This window comes from Erythrolamprus reginae, chromosome 6 (genome assembly GCF_031021105.1).
Source record: "Erythrolamprus reginae isolate rEryReg1 chromosome 6, rEryReg1.hap1, whole genome shotgun sequence".
NCBI lineage: Eukaryota > Metazoa > Chordata > Lepidosauria > Squamata > Dipsadidae > Erythrolamprus > Erythrolamprus reginae.
In genome coordinates this window covers 45,751,931-45,776,089 of record NC_091955.1, presented here as the reverse complement: position 1 = coordinate 45,776,089, position 24,159 = coordinate 45,751,931, and the positions used below count along the sequence as shown (strand labels likewise).

General features: G+C 44.6%; 1 protein-coding gene across 2 annotated transcripts in view; it reads right to left on the bottom strand.

Moving 5' to 3' along the window:
* Window positions 1-24,159, bottom strand: part of FRS2 (fibroblast growth factor receptor substrate 2) — a 61,679-nt gene that overhangs the window by 17,301 nt on the left and 20,219 nt on the right. For both annotated transcript variants that reach the window (XM_070755690.1, XM_070755691.1), the window contains 3 exons: window positions 7,394-7,490; window positions 2,429-2,520; window positions 1,564-1,750 (listed from right to left, as the gene is read on the bottom strand). In XM_070755690.1, the coding sequence (XP_070611791.1) occupies window positions 1,564-1,750; window positions 2,429-2,494 (253 nt within the window). In that variant the 5' untranslated portion in view covers window positions 2,495-2,520; window positions 7,394-7,490. The remainder of the gene's footprint in view (window positions 1-1,563; window positions 1,751-2,428; window positions 2,521-7,393; window positions 7,491-24,159) is intronic.

Here is a 24,159-nt window from a genome sequence, read left to right as displayed (position 1 = left end):
TAACAACATAAAACTATGCTGCAGGATAGTACTTCAGGATGAGACGGTTGGGTTTCCTTCTCCAAATATTGTAATTAGTTCCAACCTTATGGTGAAGAGGGGGAATCTGATAGATACCCCCCCTCCTAATTTCCCCTTCTTTTCAGTTTTTTTCTGTTACTGGTTATCTGTCATTTTGGAAAGGGCTTAAAAGGGGGGACGGACCCTGGAAAGCAGGCAAGGCTAAAATTCCAGACTATCCTTGATGCAGCCATTCCTCTGTCAGATACAACATTCAGCCAGAGATATTGATCTAAATATAATCTTTCAATATGCTTGCAATGGAAGTTTTTAAAACTATGGGATAGTAAATACTGGCTTTCTGCCTTACCAGTTGGTTATCAGTAGGGCTTTGACCTTGTTAAAGCACTTCAGAAGATGGAGAGAATAATGGTATCCATTATAGGGATTTCTTTCAGATCAACTAATTCATTTAGATCAACTAAGTACAGTGGAACTTCAGTTAACGAACACCTTGGTTAACGCACATTTCGGATAACAACCAAAAATTTCAACAAAAATTCGGATACTGAACAGAATTTTTTGGTTATTATTCGGAATGTTACACCCGTTGTCCCTCACTCCCACCCCCTATCCTTACCTCTTTACCCCTTACCCCCCCCATTGTCCCTCACTCCCCCCCTTACCTCTTGCCTCTCTGCCTTTGTCTCCTCGCCAGGGGAGCAGCAAAGCATCGCTTTGGCTATGACAAGGCAGGCACTGAGTTTGCTGGTCCCAGGGGGGCTTCTCTTTGAAGACAGTAGTGACTGCGGTATCTGCGGCAGCGGCTTCTTTTTGAAGACAGTGGTGGCGGCCTGGGGGCCTGGGCATGGATGTGATGTTCCCGGCGTTGCTGTTCCTCGAAAGGAAGCTGCCGGAACTGCCTCAGCAGTTGCTGCCACTGCCGCTGCCACCTGCTAGTCCCAGGGTGGCGGCGGCAACTGCGGCAACTGCTGAGGCGGCTCCGGCAGCTTCCTTTCGAGGAACAGCAGCGCCGGAAACATCATGTCCATGCCCAGGCCCCCGCTGCCACACTGTCCTCGAAAAGAAGCTGCTGCTGCAGCCACCACAGCCACTGCAGTCTTCAAAGAGAAGCCCGCTTGGGACCAGCAAACTCAGCATCTGCCAGTCGAGGAGACAAAGGCAGAGAGACAAGAGGTAAAGAGGTAAGGAGAGGGAGAGAGGGAGGGACAATGGGTGAGAGAGGCGAGAAGAAAAATGCTTGATAAATGCGTGATAAATGAAGGATCAATTTTCCCCATAAGAAATAAAGACTGGGAACCAATTAAATCCATTTCCTTTATTTCTTATGGGAAAAATTATTCCGTATATCGAACATTTCAGCTAACAACCAACATTCCAGAACTGATTGTGGTCGTTAGCCGAGGTTCCACTGTACAGTTGATCCAAGTTGGTTAATACTATGTATTTCTAAGTCTTCATATTTCACCAATACTATTAACTTTACATTATATATGAGTTCCATTTAACAGACTTATGAAATAAAGAACTATTTATACATACCTGGTCCAGTTTGACATCTTCGACCACTTTCGAATGAGAAAAGATTGGAATCATAGCCATAACGGCGCAGACAGAGATAATGCCACTTGACAGAATCTCGTTTACGGGTATACAAGATTAATTCTGTATCGGTAAGTTCCATTATACCAGAACCCAATTCATTACCATCATCATCCACATTAATAACCTAGAAAATATATTTTTTCATAAACTAAAGTTATGATTCACACAATCAAATTCAAATAATTATTTATACATAACCATGTACTTTACTAAATGTAATTGAGCAAATATTTATTAAAAACTGCTAGATAACAGAAAATAAACCTAACATAATTATAAGAATAATACATAGCTAATTGGTATTTTATTTATTCCCAGAATATGATAATGTTTCTGCATGCCACAAAATATATTTCACATCTTTCCATCATCCATTTTAGATATAATAGATATAATTTATCCCAAAGGTTTGGTGATATGAATTATTATATCAACTGTTTCTAATCTGAAAATCTTACAAAAGAAAATATCTAAAGATTCTCTGTGGTAGATAAAAGAGACATACAATAAGTAGCCCAGATAATGGAGTATGGTTTTTTGCAATTATCTGATATATAGTACTCAAAATTTATGAGCATTAATTCTGCATTGATGGAAGTTATACTCCAAAATGTATCAAATATAGATTGCCTACCACTGGACCTCAACCTTCTTAGCTCTAAAGTTAAGAATCAACTTGAAAATTGAATTGTTTTTTTTAAATTACCACAAAAATCTCCATCATTCCTTCCAATTATTTTATTTCTCCTTGTCAATCTCAAATAAGAACTTTGCACTCAAATGTTTCCATGTAGAATTGTACCTTAAATTTATTTCGATGGTTATCAGGGACTGCTTCTTTATCAGGACAGCTACAACAGCTACCCATGACTTCTTTAGAAGACCGTGTGATTACTATAGCAAAGCAAAGAGAATTGTTTTAAAGACAAATGGAAAATGCAGTGCAAATAATTGCAAAGTATTAAAAAAAAACATGATACATATGAAGAAATCAAATGTAAAGTCTCTTTTTTAAACATTTATTTTTATTGATTTTTAACAAGTTTAATATCCACACAATATAAAACAGTGCATAGTGAAAAGTGCCCACCACCCCGATACACACACATACTCCACCACCAAATCGGAGGTGTTTCTTATATAACCCACTTTGACCCAAGAGCAATATATCTACAGTGATCCCCCGGTTATTGCGTCCCCGACCATTGCGAACAGGGTAATTTGCGATTTTTGAACCCGGAAGTCAGAACACCATCTGCGCATGCATGCCCTTTTTCTATGGGCACGCATGCGTAGATGGCGCCGGGCAGATCAGCTGCTGGGCGGCTTCCCTAGGTCTTCCCCCTCTTGGCGGGCATCAGCGAGGAGTTTCCCCACCGCCCACGCAAACTCCTCACTGCTGCTGCTTCGCTCGGGCCGCTTCCCAGCTGAGTACTCAGCTGGGAAGCAGCCCGAGCGAACGGCTTGTCCGCAGCCTGCCTGCCCGCGCGCCCGCGGCTCGCGCGCCCTTCTCACGCCCACGCCTTTCACTCGGGCCGCTTCCCAGCTGAGTACTCAGCTGGGAAGCGGCCCGAGCGAACGGCTTGTCCGCAGCCTGCCTGCCCGCACGCCCGCGGCTCGCGCGCCCTTCTCCCGCCCACGCCGTTCGCTCGGGCCACTTCCCAACTGAGCCCTCAAGCCAAGCGCAGAAGTTCGCCTTTGGCGCTTGGCTTGAGGGCTCAGTTGGGAAGGCGCGCGGGTGTTTTAAAACGTCCCCGCCGACATGGGGGGCTCGCTAGCACCCCCCCAAACCCGGGTTGGGGGTTTGGGGGGGTGCTAGCGAGCCCCCCATGTCGGCGGGGACGTTTTAAAACACCCGCGCGCCTTCCCAACTGAGCCCTCAAGCCAAGCGCAGAAGTTCGCCTTTGGCGCTTGGCTTGAGGGCTCAGTTGGGAAGGCGCGCGGGTGTTTTAAAACGTCCCCGCCGACATGGGGGGCTCGCTAGCACCCCCCCAAACCCGGGTTGGAGGTTCGGGGGGTGCTAGCGAGCCCCCCATGTCGGCGGGGACGTTTTAAAAACACCCGCGCGCCTTCCCAACTGAGCCCTCAAGCCAAGCGCAGAAGTTCGCCTTTGGCGCTTGGCTTGAGGGCTCAGTTTGGAAGGCGCGCGGGTGTTTTAAAATGTCCCCGCCGACATGGGGGGCTCGCTAGCACCCCCCCAAACCCGGGTTGGGGGTTCGGGGGGGTGCTAGCGAGCCCCCCATGTCGGCGGGGACGTTTTAAAACACCTGCGCGCCTTCCCAACTGAGCCCTCAAGCCAAGCGCAGAAGTTCGCCTTTGGCGCTTGGCTTGAGGGCTCAATTTTGAAGGCGCGCGGGTGTTTTAAAACGTCCCCGCCGACATGGGGGGCTCGCTAGCACCCCCCCTAACCCGGGTTGGGGGTTCGGGGGGGGTGCTAGCGAGCCCCCCATGTCGGCGGCGACGTTTTTAAAACACCCGCGTGGCTTTCCAATGAGTCCCGAAGACAAACGCGGAAGTTTGACGTTTGTCTTCGGGACTCATTGGAAAGCCGCGCGGGTGTTTTAAAACGTCGCCGCCGACATGGGGGGCTCGCTAGCACCCCCCCGAACCCCCACCCGGGTTAGGGGGGGTGCTAGCGAGCCCCCCATGTCGGCGGCGACGTTTTAAAACAGCCGCGCCGCCCCCAATCTTCGGCTCCTCGCTAGCGCTGCGGAAGTAAAAACACCATCTGCACATGCGCAGATGGTGTTTTTACTTCCGCAGCGCTACTTCGCGAAAACCCGCTCGTTGCGGGGGGTCCTGGAACGGAACCCTCGCAACGAGCGGGGGATCACTGTATTTACATATTATAGAGTGGTTCCAATTTATTTCTTGTAGCTTGGTCTCGGATTCTACTCGTCATATATCATCTTACCTTGTCCCACTGTCCCATCAGTTGTCTCAATTCAGTTTCATTATCCAAATTTATCCTTTTATCCATAATTTCAAATTGAATATGGTCCACCATGTACATATACCAATTTTGCATTGTCCATTTTGTCACATCCTTCCAACCCAAAACGATTACCCCCTGAACGCTTTCTATTGCTGCTTGTTTTATTTCTCTAAATTCTCCCATTGCATTGCTTTTAACTAATACTGCCATTTCCTTAGTGATTGTCCATTGTATATTTAACATTCTAATAATGTCCTCTTGCACTTTTTGCCAAAATTCCTGCACTATCGGGCATTCCCAAAACATATTATTATTATTATTATTATTATTATTATTATTATTATTATTATTAATTAGATTTGTATGCGGCCCCTCTCCGAAGACTCAGGGCGGCTCACCACAGTAATAAAAACAATATAGTAGTGGAACAAATCTAATATTAAAAAACATATAAAACCCTATCATTATTTTTAAAAAAACCAAACAACGCTCCTTTATCTTGACACCCGTGCGAACAAATACCCCAGACATTCTGCTGAAAGTGTGTGAATTGATGGGAGTATAATACCACTTATGTAATATTTTCCTTCTCATTTCCCTAATTCTTGTATTCTTAATTTTACTTATATTTTCTACTGTATTTTCCATCTCTTGTACCTCTTCTTGTATCTCATTTTGCCACCATTTAGTCAGTCCTTGAATCGTGTCCCCGTCTGACTGCACTAGCAATTTATATATATTGGTTGCTTGCGCCTTTATACCCTCACTTTTTTCTCTTATTATTTTCTCTAACCCTGTCTACTCCCTCAATACTACTTCTTTATTCTCCCTTTCATTTGAGGTATTTACATATTGCATTTATTTGTAGCCATCTTCCCTTACCTAACCACCATTCTATACGGTTTGTACTTGGCCTGCCATCCTTCTCATATAACTGTTCCATCTTAGTTATCCCTCTTCCCTTCAACTCTCCTATAACCCTATTTAAATTCATTTAATTATCTCTATTTATTACATAATGTGATGACAGTTTAGATTTATATAATCCTATTTTCCCCTGCCATTTTTCCCAAATTTCCATAGTCCCTTTCATGGGACCTATTAATTTACCTAAGTCGCTCCTATTCCACTTTGTAAAAATTAATTCTCTATTCTTCATCCCATTAATCTGTTTTTCCAATTTCACCCATTTGTTTTCACATAATTGCAACTCCATTAACCTTCCCATTGGAAAAGCTTCCCTATACAGCTCCAAACAAGGAACTCCCCATCCCCCCTCTTTTTTGTTCGCAATTAACCACTTTTCCCTTATTCTTGGTCTCTTATCTTCTTCAATCCAATAATTACATTTTTTTGTCCCACTCTTTAAACTTAAATGCTGATAGCCCCCCTGACATCACCTGAAACAGGTACATCATTTTTAAAGCTCTTACTAGCTTTTTCTCTTTCCAGCTCCTCATCTATTTCAACATTTTCCTCCATATTAATCTATAATTCACCTCCTCAATTTTCACTGGGTTTCTCAACAACCAAATTCCCAAATATTTTAAAAAAAATTAGTCCTAATTTCAACCCTGATTCTTTCCTAATTTCTATCTGCTCTCTCGGACCTGTATTTAAACACATAATCTCTGATTTTTCCATATTAACCGACAGTCCCGATTCCTGTTTAAACTCTTGTGAAACATTTCTTATACCTTTAATCATCTCCATCGGGGTCTGGGTCAATATAATTGCATCATCTGCAAATAAGTTTAATTTCATTTCTAATTCCCCTATTTTATATCCTGTCCAAGTGTTATCTTGTCTTATCTTATTAGCTAAAATCTCTATTGCTATTATAAATAACTTTGGAGATAAAGGACATCCCTGCTTGGTGCCGTTTAATATTTTACTTCTCTGCATTCTTTGTCCATTCACCCTTATATACGCTTCATTCCCTTTATAAATCTCTTTTATAGTTTCACAAAATTTATCCCCCATATTTAGTTCCTTACATAATTTATATAAATAGCTATGGTTAACTTTATCAAAAGCTTTATACACATCTAATTTCAAAATTCCCAATTTCCTTTTAGTAACGGTAGCATGGTGCATCACATGGTGGCTTGATTTGACCACCACCATCAAATGTAAATTCTCTGAAATATATTACATTTAAATGTTTGAATAATGAACACAGAATTCTATATTTCTAAAATAAAATACAATTTTAATAATAATTCATTTGATAGTGCTGTTAATGTTTCCATATATAAAAGGAAAGAACAATGGTGATTGCAAAAATTATATGAAACTTAGTTTATTAAACATGCCTGAGAAAGTGAGAATTTAATAAAGTTGAATGATTTGCAACAAACTTTAGACTGTGTGATGCAACAAGGAGTACAGGTCTTAAAATGGAACAGTAAAGCAAATGCTTCAGGTTTTACACAAATAATAGAAAATTAGAGCAAATAGACCTTGGTAGAATGTTTTTCCAAAGATGGGAAAAGGGATGGGGAAACGTTAAGATACACATGTTTTGGCAGAAAGGTAATGGGAGTATTGCTTTCTAAAAAAAAGTTATAGCTAGAATACATTAGTAAACTGGCAAAGATATTTACTTGCACAAAAATTACTTGAGCAGGAAAATAAAAGCTGGGAAACCACAATTTGTATTTTTAATTAATTAAAAAGCATAATAAATACTCTGTTATTTAGGGACAAGTTACTTACATTCCATCTACTTACAGAACAGGAAATATAATAACAATTGTATACCTTATAATTCATATACAAGATGATTTCAAATTTTGGAAGAAACATCTGACTGAAAGTAGATATACTCACTTAGATTTGGCCATTAATATTCGTAGCCTCTGGTACAGCAGCAGTAATTCTTTCATACTTCAAAACATCGTGTTTTCTTTCCAGATAGTTGCTGGACCTATAAATGAAAGTTTGAACAAACTGTAAAATGAATTAAGACATCAGCTTTAAATTAAAAAAAAATGCTTCTAAAACAAAACAGTGGTTACTATTCTGTTCAGAGCCATTACTAATTATTCCTAATGAACAGCAGCTATAGGGTGTATGTTTCTTTTTTATATACAGTGATCCCTCGAGTATCGCGAGGGTTACGTTCCAAGACCCCTCGCGATACTCGATTTTTTGCAATATAGTGGTGCGGAAGTAAAAACACCATCTGCGCATGCGCGCCCTTTTTTCCATGGCCGCGCACGCGCAGATGGTGTTTTTACTTCCGCACCTGGGAAGACCCAGGGAAGGTTCCTTCCGCCGCCCAGCAGCTGATCTGCTCGGCGGCAGCAGCGAGGAGCCGAATCGGGCTTTCCCCTTTGCATGGGCGGCGGGGAAACCCCGATCTTCGTCTGCTCGCTGCTGCTGCAGCAGCAGCGAGCAGACGAAGATTCGGGTTTCCCCGCCGCCCACGTAAAGGGGAAAGCCCGATTCGGCTCCTCGCTGCTGCTGCCGAGCAGATCAGCTGCTGGGCGGCCGCGGGCAGCAGCGAGCAGACGAAGATCCGGGTTTCCCCGCTGCCCACGCAAAGGGGAAACCCCGGCTCCTCGCTGATGCCCCCCGCTCGCCCGCCAGCCGCCCTCCGCCCGCCAGCAAGAGGGGGAGAGATAGAGAAAGAGAGAGAAGGAAAGAAAGAGATGAGAGAGGGAGGAAGAGAGTGTGAGAGAGGAAGAAGCAAGATAGAGAAAGAGAGAGAGAAAGAAAGATGAGAAAGGAAAGAAGAGAGTGACGTCATCGGGTGGGAAAAATCGCGATATAGCGTTTCGCGAAGATCGAGATCGCGAAAATCGAGGGATCACTGTACAACAAAAAACCTACTTTTTGAATTCAGATGGTAACATCTATTTTAATAGCTTAGCACTTAGACTTAGGAGACCTCTGCCAGCAAAAATGGAGCTCGCGGGGGAGGGGGGGCTGAATGCAGCCCTCCCAAGTTCTGGTTTCACTGACAGATCACTCAGGCCACCACAGGTGCACTTGACACAAGTAATGTCAAGCTGGCTATGCCCAACCTAGCCACACCCACCCAGCCCTCCAAAGTCAAACCCAACCCTGATGAGGCCCTCAATGAAATTGTGCTGACATCCCTGGTTTAGACCTGGGATCGACAAACCCAGGCGCCTGGTCGCCAGTGGCGCCTAGAAAATGTTGTCTGGCGCCTAGAAAATGTTGCCTGCTGTACTGTATGTATACCAGGGGTCTCCAACCGCCGGTCCGCGGACCGGGACCGGGCCGTTGGGGGTTTTCAGCCGGTCCGCGGTGCCAGGGCCCCCTCGGCCTTTCCGCGCTGCCCACCGCCCCGCCCGATTTGCCCCCTCTGCTCCTCTGCCACCTCCTGCCTTTCACCGCAGCTCCTCCCGCACCCGGAACGCACGCCCTGCCCGCCTCACATTTGCCGAGAGGACTTTCGCCCCGGGCTCTCAGCAAGGGGGCTGCATGAGAGGCGGGGCCGGCGGAAGGTGATATTCAATGTCGGGGGCGCATGGGCGGTTTTGCGCGCGCTCCCTATCTCCCTGCTAGCCCACTCGGAATACTGTATTCAAAATAAGAAAAGCCTTTGCCGGCAAAGGCTTTTCTTATTTTGAATACGTATTCCGAGTGGGCTAGCAGGGAGATAGGGAGCGCGCGCAAAACCGCCCATGCGCCCCCGACATTGAATATCACCTTCCGCCGGCCCCGCCTCTCATGCAAACCCCCTTGCTGAGAGCCCGGGGCGAAAGTCCTCTCGGCAAATGTGAGGCGGGCAGGGCGTGCGCGCGTCACCGCTGAGAAGAACGGAGAGAGAACGAGAGTGAGTGAAAGCAACAGACAGCAAGATAGAAAGTGAGAAAGAGAGAGTGAGAGAAAGGGGGAGAGAGAAAGAGATAGCAAGAGAGAGAGAACAAGAGAGAGAAAGAGCGTGAGAAACAAAACAAGAGAGAAAGAGTGAGAGAGAGAGAAAGCAAAAGAGACAGAAAGAAAACAAGAGAGAGAAAGTGAGAAGAAGAGAGAGAAAGAGAGGGAGAGAGAGAGAAAGAGAGAGGGGGGAGAGAGAGAAAGAGAGGGAGAAAGAGAGGGAAAGGGGGGAGAGATAGCAAGAGAGGGAGAGAGAAAGAGAGAGGGAAAGGGGGAGAGAGGGGGGAGAGAAAGAGGAGATAAAGGAAGAGGAGAGAGAGAAAGGAAGAGAAAGAAAGAAAGAGGGATAGAAAGAGAGAGAGAGTGAGAGATGCTCAGTGAGCCTTTCTTTGAAGTTGCCTTTCTTTCTTTCTTTCTTTCTTTCTTTCTCTTTCTTTCTTTCTTGCTCTTTTTCTTTCTCTCTTTTACCTTTCCTTCCTCTATTTCTTTTCTTTCTCCTTCCTACCTTCTTCCCTCCCTCCCTCCAGTCCTTTCTCTCTTACTCTCCCCTTTCATAAGTTTCCTTGCTTCCTTCCTCTGTTCCTGTCCCTTCCCTCTTTCCTTCTTCCTTCCTTCCTTCCTTCCTTTCCTCCCTTCCTTTCCTCCCTCCATTTCTTGCTTTCCTTTTCCTTCCTCCCTTCTTTCCTCCCTCATTCCCTTCTTTCACTCCTTCCTCTCTTACTCTCCCCTTTCACACCTTTCTTTGCTTCTTTGCACCCTTCTTCTGTTCCTGTACCTTCCCTCTTTCCTTCCTTCCTTCCCACCCTCCGTCCATTCATTCACCCATTCCTCTCTTGATCGCCCCTTTTACGGCGCCGCTGACAGCTAGCTCCCCCCCCCCCACCGGGCCATGGAAAACTGGTCTAGCTGAAAGCCGGTCCCTGGTGCAAAAAAGGTTGGGGACCTCTGATGTATACAGTATATTTTTCCCGCCTTGTGTTTACGCCCAGAAATGGTACATCTTGGCTTCCGTAGCTCCGCCCATCAACCTCGGAGCGAGCTGCTTTCCCAGCGTCCCCTGCGCTTGCGTGCGTCTCTCCCTCCCCCCCTTGCCTCCATTCCGCCTCCTACTCGAACCCCTTCACTCCCCCCCACCGCACACAGACGCTCCGATCTTGGCCGCTCACCCGCCTTCGGAGAGAAGCGGAAGCCCCTCCCCTCCCGGCGTGAGGTTTTGTTCATTCCTCCTCCGGCCGCGTGCGCGGTGACTTCCGACCAGTAACCCCTCCTCCCCCCTCCCCCTCTCACCCGCGTCCCCGGCCCGGTCTCCCTTTCCTTCTTCTCTGTTTCGGTTTCTGACTAACGGTCTCCCCTCGGATCCCGACGGGAGTACAGCAGAGCCGGCTCGGCGGAGCCAGGCCTGCGCCGGGGGGGGAGGGGGTGAAAGCGATGTCAGGTGGAGACTCGGCAGCTGCCGCGGCCTCCCCTCAGCCGTTGCCCTTCTCGCTGCCCAAGCCTCCCCCCCTGATGCAACTGAACCCCGGCGAAGGCGTGCGTCCTGTGGGACCTCCCGGGCCGGAACAGTCGCCGAAAAGCGCTCGCATAGGTGGCCGGCCGGACTGGCCTGCCGGGAAACCCGTCAGTCTTCTGGCGCCTCTCCTTCCGCCGCGCGGGGAACCCGAACCGCTCCTTCCCTTCGGGCCAGTAATCTCAACCACACCGGACTACGGTGTGGTTGAGATTACTGCATTGGCTCATCATTTTCGTAAACAGCTATCTCCACCTGAAAGTGATGACCAATGCATTCACTCACTCCTCAATGAGTGGTATGAGTTTAAGGTCCTTGGAAAAGGAAAGAAACTGTGTGAGCTTCTGGATTTGGCACTCTCCAACACCGAGAGATTTCCAGTTCTGGGAAACCTGTTGTCGATTGTAGCGGTGCTCCCTGTCTCAACCTCATGTTGTGAAAGAGGATTTAGTTTGATGAACATGGTCAAAAATAAATTCAGATCAAGGATGCAAGAAGAAAGTTTAAGTGACTTGTTTATGATCACCATGAATGGGCCATCTGTGAAGGCGTTTGATCCTGCCAAGGCTGTGGACCACTGGTACTTCAGCTCTAAAATCACAAGGCATGTTCATGGCCACAAAACGCAAAGTGAAAAACACTAGAATGTTGCCTAAAATCTAAAATATCAAAATATAATATTTATTATCTTTAAAAGTAAAATGTTGTTTATAACGTTTGTAATGTTTTTTTTGTTAAATTAAAAACCAAGTTTGCTTAAAAAAAATTCTGGCTCCTAAATTTTTTGGCTGGCTCCTAGATTCTGAACAACTTTGTCGACCCCTGGTTTAGACAATAAACAGCAAACCCTCATATAGGTTTGACTTAGGAAAACTATCTTTGTACATCTCATATATATCACTAAACCTCATTTTAGACCATGATGAACAAAATCTGATTGGGTTCTAATATTTGTGTGGATTAATACCTTGATTCTAGTATTTAAGTAGCAAATTTAAATTAGATTCTATTTATTTAACCAGTTTGAAAAGCTGCCTATCTCAGCAGCTAACAATAACAAAAAACAATGATATTTTGAACTCAAAATTACAGCACATAGCAGCTAAGAAAAACAACAGTCAGCAGTGCTAGTACAGCAGGGAGACTGGCTGTTTCATACACTCAGGGTCCCAGGCCTGGGCACAGAACTTGGTTTTTACTGGTCTACAAAAAGGCTACAAGGTCAGGATCTAATCTCCAAAGGGCAGGTGTTACAGTGGAAAAGGAAGAACTCTTGGCCAGTATTCCTTAGCCAATTCATGCCCATCCTGCTGAATTAGATTGGAGGAGTACAAATAAAATTATCTGGTGTTTGTTTTTAAAAAAAAACCAACTTCTTGCATGAGAAAAATATGTCAATATCAGAATTGAGGGGCAGGAGAGAAATATGTTACTGTTAAAGTCAAATATTATGCTTTTAATATCCAATGCTATAAAGACTGGCTAAAAATAGCATGAAGAATTTTTCATTTTTATAAAAAAAAATTGTTAAATTTTATAAGAGAATGCTATAGCTGCTGGTTTTCAGAACATGAGACTACATTTAGTTTGGAATCTTATGAAAACATTCTTTAAATACCACAACAATAAAAGGCTCAGAAAAGTCAAGACTACATCCCCTAACACCTTAGTATAATCCTGAAAGAAATGTCAGAGGAGGTTTAAATGAATTTGCCCATTTGTTTAAAAAAAAAAGGAAGGAAGGAAAGAAGCTGAAATCATAAAACAGCATATCACAGATGATAAAATCAGAATCTTTCTGAGATCTTTTTCATAATTCATAATTTCATCAAACTTTAGAAGCTCTGTGTCAATTTGTCCCAACATGGTTAATTAGAAAAGAAAAACTCTTAAATCCATAGTTAGCAAAAGTATGCTTCACTAAAGCCAAGTGGTTATCGAGATGCAAAGTCGGATCTTATATTTTTCACATCCAAAGCAAAACCCTCTCCCATGGTTATCTCTAGGTCTCCAATTGGATTCAAACAATTCAATTCAATTCAATTTATTAGATTTGTATGCCACCCCTCTCTGAAGACTCGGGGCGACTCACAACAACAATAAAAACAAACTGTATAACAGTCCCTGTCTTTGCAGGCTGGATGGTGCTGCATTCCAAGTGTGACCCTGGAACTGCCAGCAGCTCTCACAGGACAGCAGGATGCTTAGTTTTGATTCCTCTCTCCCTTATCCCACCCCGCAGTTCCTTCTTCTTACTGCATATAGCAGAATGGCAGCAAGCAAAGCATGGTATAGCAAGATGGCAGTCTTGACACCGACGATACAACAAAATACAGAAATTATTCAAATAATTATACAACTGTTTTTCAGACTTCAGCATAGTCAAACTTTTAAATACAGGTAATAAATGTCTATTAGCATTTATTTTTAAAAAAATTACATGTAGGTCTTAAGAGCATTATTCCATTAAATTTGAAACAAAAAGTATTTTAATGGCAGTTCAAATATCCACTTTGATAGTGAATGCTATGAAAGCATGAATTAAAAAAATCATAGATTCATCAATATGTGTATAATAGCTTTTTTTTTGCTTCAGTCAAGTTTGTTTCCATAAAAACCAATTTCAGAAACAAGAAAAAATATCAACTTACACATTTGATAAAAGATAACATGCAGTTTATGATACCTATCACCTTTTGATTCCCAAATTATCTTTTTATTCAGCATATTTAAAGAAGCATTTATTTCTTATGGGTTAATTATGAATGAAGGTATTAATTACCAATTGCCTTCCTGTCCAGAAAGGGCATTAGTCTTTTCTCTGGGGGGTAGAAATAGCATCCAGGAATGGGCTAACTCTGTCTGTTCTCTCAATGGACTGGGTCTGCACACCTAATGACATGCCTTCTCCAGTTGTACTCCATGCTTGTGATGAAGAGATCACTGCAGACTGATGTGAATTTGTGGTCCCTAAGGGACCCAGGGCCGGACCAAAATCCAGGTGAGGCTGGATGCTATTTCCACCACTCAAAGAAAAGGCATCTCAGGTAAGACCAATGCCCTTTCTCCTTGGTGAGTGGAGAAAGCATCCAGGAATGGGGCATAACAAGGCTTGGCAGTCATCATAGGTGGATAGTTGCCCGGTCCTGGGCCATGTCCTCTGTATTGCACCCTCTGTAAGATACATCAACCAAATGCTGCCTCAGTCAAGGCAAAGCATCCAATTTATAATGCTGGATGAATGGATTCAAGGAGGACCAGATAGCGGCTCTAAAGACCTCCTCAATTGAGGCCTGGGTTGCCCAAGCCGCAGAGATAGCTGCACTCCTGGTGGACTGAGCTGTAATATGTTACAAGAGCAGGCAAAGACTGGACCTTATATTTATTTATTTATTTATTTATTTGATTTTTATGCCGCCCTTCTCCTTAGACTCAGGGCGGCTTACAACATGTTAGCAATAGCACTTTTTTAACAGAGCTAGGCTATTGCCCCCACAATCCGGGTCCTCATTTTACCCACCTCGGAAGGATGGAAGGCTGAGTCAACCTTGAGCCGGTGATGAGATTTGAACCGCTGACCTTCAGATCTACAAGTCAGCCTCAATGGCCTGCAGTACAGCACTCTACCTGCTGCGCCACCTCGGCTCATGTGCTTTGGCAATACATGCCTTGTATATGCTTTGGCAATACATGCCTTGAGCCATCTGATAATGGTAGAGGGGGTTACCTGTGGCCCAGTGTGACCAGTAAAAAAGACACAGAGATTCAGTCCTTCGAATTTGGGAAGTCCTATTTATGTATATACATAAAGAACATGTCCTATTTATAAATAAATAAATAAATAAATAAATAAATAACGAACACGTCTAACAAATTGTGTTGCCATTTTCGTTCTAGCCGATAAAGAGGGTGCGGACAGAAATTTGATAACACTAATTCCTGGGCCCTGTGGAACCAGGTATTTTATTTTTGGTACAAAGGAGGGGTCTAGTCTGACGACCACTCTATCTCGGTGTAATAAGCAAAAATTCTGACAAATGGACAAGGCCACTAGTTCTGATACCCTCCCAGCCAATGTGACTGCAATGAAAAAGTTCACTTTAAAGGAAAAGTACCTGAGGCAAGCTGACTGCAAAGGTTCAAAGTGGGGTCCAGAAGAACGTTTAGTATCTCTGACAGGTCCCAGATCAGATACCTGTGGACTACTGAAGGTTTGATGTTAATCGCCCTCTGAATGAACCATCTGACCACCGAATGCTGAACTAGGAAGTCGAAGGACCCGATGGTCAGCACCAAAGAGAGGGCTGCTACCTGCCTCTCGATGGTGTTAGGGGTCAAACCCCTATCTAACCCCTCGGAGAAATTCTAGCACCTGTGGGAGGGAGATGTCTGTAGGAGAAATTTATTTCTTGGAACACCAAGAATAAAAGTATCGCTGAGTACAGCCATATAGGTGGGTGATGGAGGCCCGCCGTGAAGCTTGGATGGCTCGGATGATCTGAAAGAGAATTTGTCCTGGTGTCAGGGTTCCCAATAGCATCCAAAATTAAATCAGAATCTGAGGCAAAGTATTTCTCAAAGTCCCAATTTATTAACAGAGCCATGTTGGTACCTCTGGATGAAATCTGAATCTGAAGTCTCTCAGATTTCACCACCCAGTTGCAAGTTCTGTTGCAAGTGCGAGTCTTCGGAGAGGGGCGGCATACAAATCTAATAAATTGAATTGAATTGAAGTTCAAGCCCTTGCCACAACACCCACAAATCCATCACAATGGAGCACTAGCAAAGTGCACGCAGTCTCTGAGAAGCAGACACAATTGAATGGGGGAAAAGGTTTTCCATGATATTTGATCCTATAAATAAACTTTGGATTAGTATAACATGTGATTTCCCAATATATTTCATTGTCTTTATGCAAATATAGTACATAGGTACAAGTGCTTTAATCTGAACAGAAGATAGCAAAACAGACAGGGTCCAAGTCAGCAAAGGAATGAGACAAAGCTGTGTATTCTTTACTTATTCAACCTGTATGCTGAATGTACATTGAGATAGGCTAGAATAGAAAATGAATGTGTTTTTAAATTTGAAAATGAAACAATAACCTGCAATATGCTGAGAACTGAAAATGCAAATGACATGGAAATTCTATTAATGAAAGTCAAGGAGCACAGTGCAATATGGAAACTAATTGCAATGGGTACTAAATGAAATAAAACCTAGACCTGACAATAAATACATTGAACTGGTGGACAGCTCCTGCCTTTTAGAACCGACTATGAACAATACAGGGAGAAGCAATCAATACATATTCCACATACTAGTACAGTGATCCCTCGATCTTCGCGATCTCGATCTTCGCGAAACGCTATATCGCGATTTTTCCCACCCGATGACGTCACTCTCTTCCTTCCTTTCTCATCTTTCTTTCTCTCTCTCTTTCTCTATCTTGCTTCTTCCTCTCTCACACTCTCTTCCTCCCTCTCTCATCTCTTTCTTTCCTTCTCTCTCTTTCTCTATCTCTCCCCCTCTTGCTGGCGGGCGGCGGGCGGCGGGCGGGTGGGGGCATCAGCGAGGAGCCAGGGTTTCCCCTTTGCGTGGGCGGCGGGCAAACCTCGATCTTCGTCTGCTCGCTGCTGCTGCAGCAGCAGCGAGCAGACGAAGATTGGGGTTTCCCCGCCGCCCACGCAAAGGGGAAAGCCCGATTCGGCTCCTCGCTGCTGCCGCCGAGCAGATCAGCTGCTGGGCGGCCGCAGCAGCAGCAAGCAGACGAAGATCGGGGTTTCCCCGCCGCCCACGCAAAGGGGAAAGCCCGATTCGGCTCCTCGCTGCTGCCGCCGAGCAGATCAGCTGCTGGGCGGCCGCAGCAGCAGCAAGCAGATGAAGATCCGGGTTTCCCCCGCCGCCCACGCAAAGGGGAAAGCCCGATTCGGCTCCTCGCTGCTGCCGCCGAGCAAATCAGCTGCTGGGCGGCCGCAGCAGCAGCGAGCAGACGAAGATCCGGGTTTCCCTGCCGCCCACGCAAACTCCACCATCTGCGCATGCGCGGCCATGGAAAAAGGGCGTGCATGAGCAGATGGTGTTTTTACTTCCGCAACCCTACATCGCGAAAAATCGATTATCGCAAGGGGTCTTGGAACGGAACCCTCGCGATAATCGAGGGGTCACTGTACTTGTTAAAGTAGAAATGAAGGCCTTGGGAAAAAATATTAAGATGTCAGGATCTGTCAATACCTACAAAGATCCAAATCATTCAATAGTTTTCCCCATGTCCATCTATGGAAGTGGAAGTTGGACTATGAAAAAGCAGAAAGAGTATTGCCACTCTTGAATTTTGTTGTTGGAAAAGATTTTTGAGAATATCACATTAGAATGTGTTTTCTGCAGAACTCACTGGCTATCATTAAGAAGTTGCATAGGACAGGATGTTGTCAGATCAACTTCAACAGGCTGAAGAAATTTAATGGGTTATGAAAAATCCCCTACATCTTTACAGATTAACAGCTTCCAAATTCCATATGAACAATATGAACTGTGAAGAGAAAGGTCATTCCTGTATATTGTTTACCCAGGCATTATCCTAGTCTCTCACAATTTTTTAAAAAGCAAAATAATTTGGAGATGGATTCAGGGCTTAGGCATTCATGGAAAGGCATATTCAAAGTCTCTGAGGGCACCAAAAGACCAAAAGGTTGGCCATGTGTCGTCGAAAACCTGCCTAGAGAAGAGAAGAAAATGTTGCCTTTTTGAAAATTATTATTATTTCAGAAAATCAAATAACATGAAAGGTAAAATGAATAGCCAATAATTTAACAGTACAAAGATAAGTACAGTATCTGCAGTTCAGAGGGTAGGTAGATTATTTCTCCTGAAAGCAATTCTGAATGTTTCTTCTTACTGAAAGAGGGCAAATTATGAAATCCAGAATTGGAGAGGTATTTTATCCCTGCAACTTCAAACTAAAGGCTACACTTAGATACTGAATATAGCAGTGTCTCACTACTGTGCCTCAAAACTAAAAATGTAGAATTGCTTATTATAAATTTTTTAGTTTCTAAAAATGAAGTAACTAAAATCTTCATACAAACGCAACAGAATTATAGGCTACTACACACCACTAATATAATGTTTAGTACTTGAATGTGTGTGATTACTGTAGAAGAGCTAATGGATGATCACATCAAATTCTTTCCCTCAACTTGCAGATCAAAAACTTGCCGGCTCAGCTACATTCTTCTTTGAACAGCTACTGTTACCCTGGTAACCCTATGCTGCTGACACAGGCAGCTGGTCCATTTAAAGTCAGCCGAAACTGGTAATTGAAATGCTTGTTCAATCAGTTGAGAGCAGATTCTCTAATTTTCAAGTACAGCTTGCCATTAGTTTTCAGATATTTTTTCAATATTTTTTTTAAAGTATTTCAACTTTGTTATACACACAATCTTCATTTCTAGTAATACAAATACAGTACATTAAACATTTAGATATGTGTTTGTTTACAACTTGTGGTTTAGCTTGAGGACACAATGGAGACAAAAGAAACATTTTAATTACTATATGTAACAGCATATATCAGAGATTCTTGTGTATATTCATTTTGCATCTGTAATATAGAACATTGTAAATACAGTGATCCCTCGAGTTTCGCGTCCTCGAGCATCGCGAAAGGGCTATATCGCGAGTTTTCAACCCGGAAGTAAACTCCACCATCTGCGCATGCGTGCCCATCCACGCATGCGTAGATGGTGGAGTTTCCCCGCCGGGCAGAGGCTTCCCTGGGTCTTTCCCCTCTTGCCCCGGTAAGACCCCAGCGGCGGCACGAGCAACGGCGTGGGCTGGCGGGCGGCACGCGCGCGGGAAACCCCAGCTCCGCTTCCCAGCTGGGAAGCGGAGCCGGCAACAGCGTGGGCGGGCGGGCAGCGCGCGCGAGCTTGGGGACACCCCACCTCCGCTTCCCAGCTGGGAAGCGGAGCTAGGGTGTCCCCACCCCGCGCGCGTTGCTGGGGAAAGCGCGCGCGCTTGGGGACACCCCACCTCCGCTTCCCAGCTGGGAAGCGGAGCTAGGGTGTCCCCACCGCGCGCGCGTTGCTGGGGAAAGCGCGCGCGCTTGGGGACACCCCACCTCCGCTTCCCAGCTGGGAAGCGGAGCTAGGGTGTCCCCACCGTGCGCGCGTTGCTGGGGAAAGCGCACATGCTTGGGGACACCCCACCTCCGCTTCCCAGCTGGGAAGCCGAGCTAGGGTGTCCCCACCGCGCGCGCGTTGCTGGGGAAAGCGCGCTTGCTTGGGGACACCCCACCTTCGCTTCCCAGCTGGGAAGCGGAGCTGGGGTGTCCCCAAGCGCGCGCGCACCCCAGGCGCGAGCAACGGGGTGGGCGGGCGAAGGGCGGGCGGCAGTGGAAGTAAAAACACCATCTGCGCATGCGCAGATGGTGTTTTTACTTCCGCACCGCTACTTCGCTAAAAATCGATCATCGCGTGGGGTCCTGGAACGGAACCCTCGCGATGATCGAGGGATCACTGTATAATGCAATATAACGTAGTGTAATAACTGCATAATTTTAAAATATTAATGGAAACTTCAAATGTCCTCAAATAACTCTTGATTATATAAATTTCCAAAAGCTAAAATTCTTTCCCTTCTCTCCTCAAAAAAATTACTAGTAGAAGCACATTTTAGTTCTACATTTCAAAAATTCTCCAGTGCTCAAGGAATTGTATCTCTAGATCAATAATAATTTTTCTGTATCTCTTTTCAATTAGGCAATTTTGATTAATTTTAATCTAGGGGCGGTATTGCTTCTTCTCTGATACGCCCTTTTTCTGAGAATCAAAGAAAGAGTCCAGGATGGGTTACTCTAGCTCAGTACAGTGTTCCCTCACTTTTCGCAGAGGTTGCGTTCCGAGACCGCCCAAATTTCCATGAAGTAGAGATGAGGAAGTAAATATACTGTACTATTTTTGGCTATGGACAGTATCAAAAGCTTTTCCTTAACACTTTAAACCCCTAAATTGCGATTTCCCATTCCCTTAGCAACCATTTAGATTATTACTCACCATGTTTATTTATTAAAGTTTATTTAAAAAATATTTATTAAAGATGGACGAATGTTTGGCGATGACATATGATGTCATCGGGCAGAAAAAAACGTGGTATAGGGGGAAAAAACGCAAAGTATTTTTTAATTAATATTTTTGAAAAACCGTGGTATAGACTTTTCACAAAGTTCGAACCCGCGAAAATTGAGGGAACACTGTAGTTCCCAACCTTTTTTTGGCCATGCCTCACCTAAGCATCTCTAAAGTCCTGATGGTCTCCATCCCACACATAATTCTTACTATTCAAAAAGTGAAGTCCTACTTAGGCAGAGGAAGTGTAAAAGATCATTTACTTGCTTTAAACAAGGTTCCAATTGCCCCCATTAAAAATCAAATTCCCCCTATGTGGGGCGTGGGCCCCACGTTAGAAACCACGGCTCTAGCCCCATAGTTCTTTGGACTGGGTTAAATTTTCTGAGGATCCGCCTCCCTGATGACGTTTCCTCAGTTGACAACAAGTCCGAAGCTCCCAGTAGAACTCACGAACTGTGTCCAGTCAAATCCTGAGAAGCCTGCAGGAACACCAAACATCAAATCCCCCTGGTACCAGCCAAAATCAGACCTAAGGGTGGCTCTGGATTCTTCCTTTGATCCTCGGAAAAAGACCATATCATGTAAGAACCAATGTCCCTTTTCCCTCACATCAAAAGAAGAGCCCAGGATGGGACTTCCAAAGATAAGGAGTCCAGTAGTGTGGGCAAATACTTAATCATGGCTCTTTGTCTCCTCATGCATCCAATGCAGGACTTGCTGGCCGAATGCCGCATTAGGAGATGCAAACAAGTCTATGAAGGATGAAGGGAGAAACCGATGTCCATGTCGCCGCCCAGAAAATCTCCTCAACTCTAGCCTATGTAGTCCAGGAAGGCATGGTAGCTGCACTTGTCATCGAGTGCACTGTCACAGGAAGAGACTGTGACTGATATATTAAGCAATGCAGGATCAAAGCCACCAACTGTATCATGGAAGGCGAAATCTTGAGACCAAGTGATGAAGGGCGAAAAGACATAAATAAGGCCTCCGTCTTCCTGAGAGGGATGGTTCTGCAGATGTAGATGCAAACAGCCCTCTGTATGTCCAAAGTATGTCACCAGACCTTCAATTTATGGCATAGATCCAGACAGAATTTGGGTAAATCAATTCCTGGGATCGATGGAATATGGAGTTGACCGTGGACAAGAATACAGGATCAGCTTTAGAACCACCCTGTCCACATGGAAGACGCAAAGGTCCTTCTGCATTGACAATGCTGCCAATTCTGAGATTCGTCTAGCAGACATGATGGTCACCAAGAATGCCACCTTCCACAATAAAAATCAGAGGCAAGCCTCCCACAAGTGTTCTAACAGAGGCTTGGTCAGAACCTGAAACATTAATGACAAATCCCAGGTGGGATAGTCCCAGGTGGGATAGAGGTCTAAGATTAGAGGGGGGCTCCCCACAAAAATGCTGGCTCTGGGATGATAGATAGAGAAGGCCGATCCCCAGAGCCCCAAACAGAGGCCAAGGCAGCAACCTACAGCCTCAGAGTGCTGGGAGAAAGGCCCTTAGAGTGACCGTGCTGCAGGAAATCTAGGACATGCTCAACTGCCACCCCCAAGGGTCCAATTGGTGCTCACCGCACCAAACACAAAAGGTCCTCCAGGTCACCTCACAAATTCACATGGTGGAAGGCTACCTGGCCGCCTGCATCGTCCAGATGACATCAGTGGAAAAACTGCTTCCGGACTAGGAGACTGCTCAACCTCCAGACGGCTAGCTGGAACCACTGGGGTCCAGATGATGAACATAACCTCAGCTGAAGAAGACTCAATCTGGATGAGGCGACTGACAGGTTGACCAGGTCAGCAAACCACGGCTGCCTGAGCCAGTGGGGAATCACCAACAACAACTCCGCTCATTTCTGAAGAAACTTCCGGACCACGGCCGGAATAAGGATCAGAGGTGTAAAGGCAACCCCTGTGCCAGGGACACCAAAGGACATCCACTCCCTCCGCCCCCAGAGATGGGAACTGGCAGAAATAACGGGGAAGGTAGGCATTGTCTGGGGAGGCAAATAGGTCCACCAGAGGACAGCCAAACCTTTGGGACAGATCCCTGAACAGTCAGGCTGCCAGTCTCCACTCTGATTGGTCCACCTGGACTTGGTTCAGTCAATCCTCGACAATGCTGGATGACCCCGCTATGTGTTCCACTCTCATCACCAACAGGTGGTCCTCCACCCACCGACACAAGATGTCCAATTCCTGCATGAGCGGTCATGAGCAAGTTCCCACTGACTATTGACAGGGGCTTTCATGGCCACTTTGTCCATCATAAGGAGGAGATGCTGACCCTGAAACCCCCTGGAGGACCAACTGGGCTGCCCTGAGATGCAGCCAGTTGATGTTCTGCTGGAGCTCTGACAGGGACCACCTGACCTGTGTGACTTTGATTTGAAATAGGCACTCCATTGGTAAAGGCTGGCATCTGATAACAGTCTCACCGGCTCACAGAAATACTAGCCCTTCTCAATGGCTCCTGGTATCTACCAATTGAAGCATCACAACACCTCTGACAGGATTCGAATCCTAGCAAGTGATGAGCTGTGGCCAGCCCACTGATGAGGGAGCAGTAGCTATAGGAGAGGTCTGGCATGGTAGCAGGCCCAGGGAATGATGTCCAGGCACGAGATCATCTTCCCTAACAGCTGGCAATAGGAGCACAATTGAAGCCTTGCTGGCCTTGCACAACTGGCCCACCAACGACCAGAGGCTGTCCTGTTACTCCTGGGAAAGAAAAACCCGACCTGAAACAGTGTCAATCAGAGCCCCTAGAACCTGGGGGTCAGGACCCATTTGGGGGTCAAACAACCATTTCCCAGGGGTTGCCTAAGACCATGGGAAAAGACAAATTTCATACTTTCATACTTCAATGTGAAGGAAATTGTTTAATTTTCATGTTAATGTATTAATTAAAAGCATTTTAATGAGTACATGTAACAGCATATATCAGAGTTTCATTTTGCATCTGTAGTACAGAATATTGTAAACACAATGCAATATAATGTAGTATAATAACTGCATAATGTTTAAATATTAATGAAACCTTAAAATGTCCTCAAATAACTCTTGAGTTTATAAATTTCCAAAAGCTAAGGTTCTTTCCCTTCCCCCCTCAAGCACATTTTAGTTCTATGCTTCAAAAAAATTTCAATGCTCAAGGAACTGTATCTCTGGATCAATAATTGTTCTGTATCTCTTTTCAGTTAAGCAATTTTGATTAATCTTAATCTAGAATTGTTTGATTATTCTCACCAAACTTAATGTAGACATGTAACAAGATTATTTGTCTTTAGCCCTAGACCAACTGGAACAGCCCAAGGCTAGAGCAATGAATCAGCAGATAATGCACAGAGGTTGTTTATTAAGAAGTAAATACTTAGAGCTCCCAAGAATTAATTTTTAAGTGTTTTATCAGGTTAGTAAGATTAGTGTGGAATGTTAATTCTTGCAGCATGTTACTTGATGACAACTCTTGGAATAAGACACAATTGCCAGATTATGTTGATTCCGTTGTAGTCTGATAACTTCTATTAAGATGATAAATTCTAATGCTCATTTATATCCCTGGACTCCTGAATGCATTGAAACAAGAACTCAAGAGACATGCTGCAAGAACACCCTTATTTAAAACAGAAATGAAAATAGACTCTCCTACTCTTCTGTCCATTTTCCATCTACAGTATTAGAGGTTTTTCTTCTACCTATCCTACAGAGATTAAAAAAACAAAAAATGCAAGGCCATTTACTTCCAGGTGTAGAACCCACCTCTTTATCAACAGTTCTCCAAGAGGCTTTCATCCTATTATTTATTATTGTTTATGTAAGGCTTATTGATGAATTAAGCAAAGATATAGAGTAAAAGGCTCTAAACTGATTAAAACGTAATAGAAGTGCTCAGGAAGCTTTTACTAAAATACTGTGCCATCTGGAAAATGTATTGCCACCTGAATGTCATCTTGAAAATCTGGACTCTGGAAAATGCTATCTGCCATCTGGAAAAAACCCCCAAAAGAAATGTACCTAACTTGCTTATCAAAATTACCATAGCTTTGCCAAATTTTAAAACTAGTTAACTAGTTGCATACTAAATTTCAC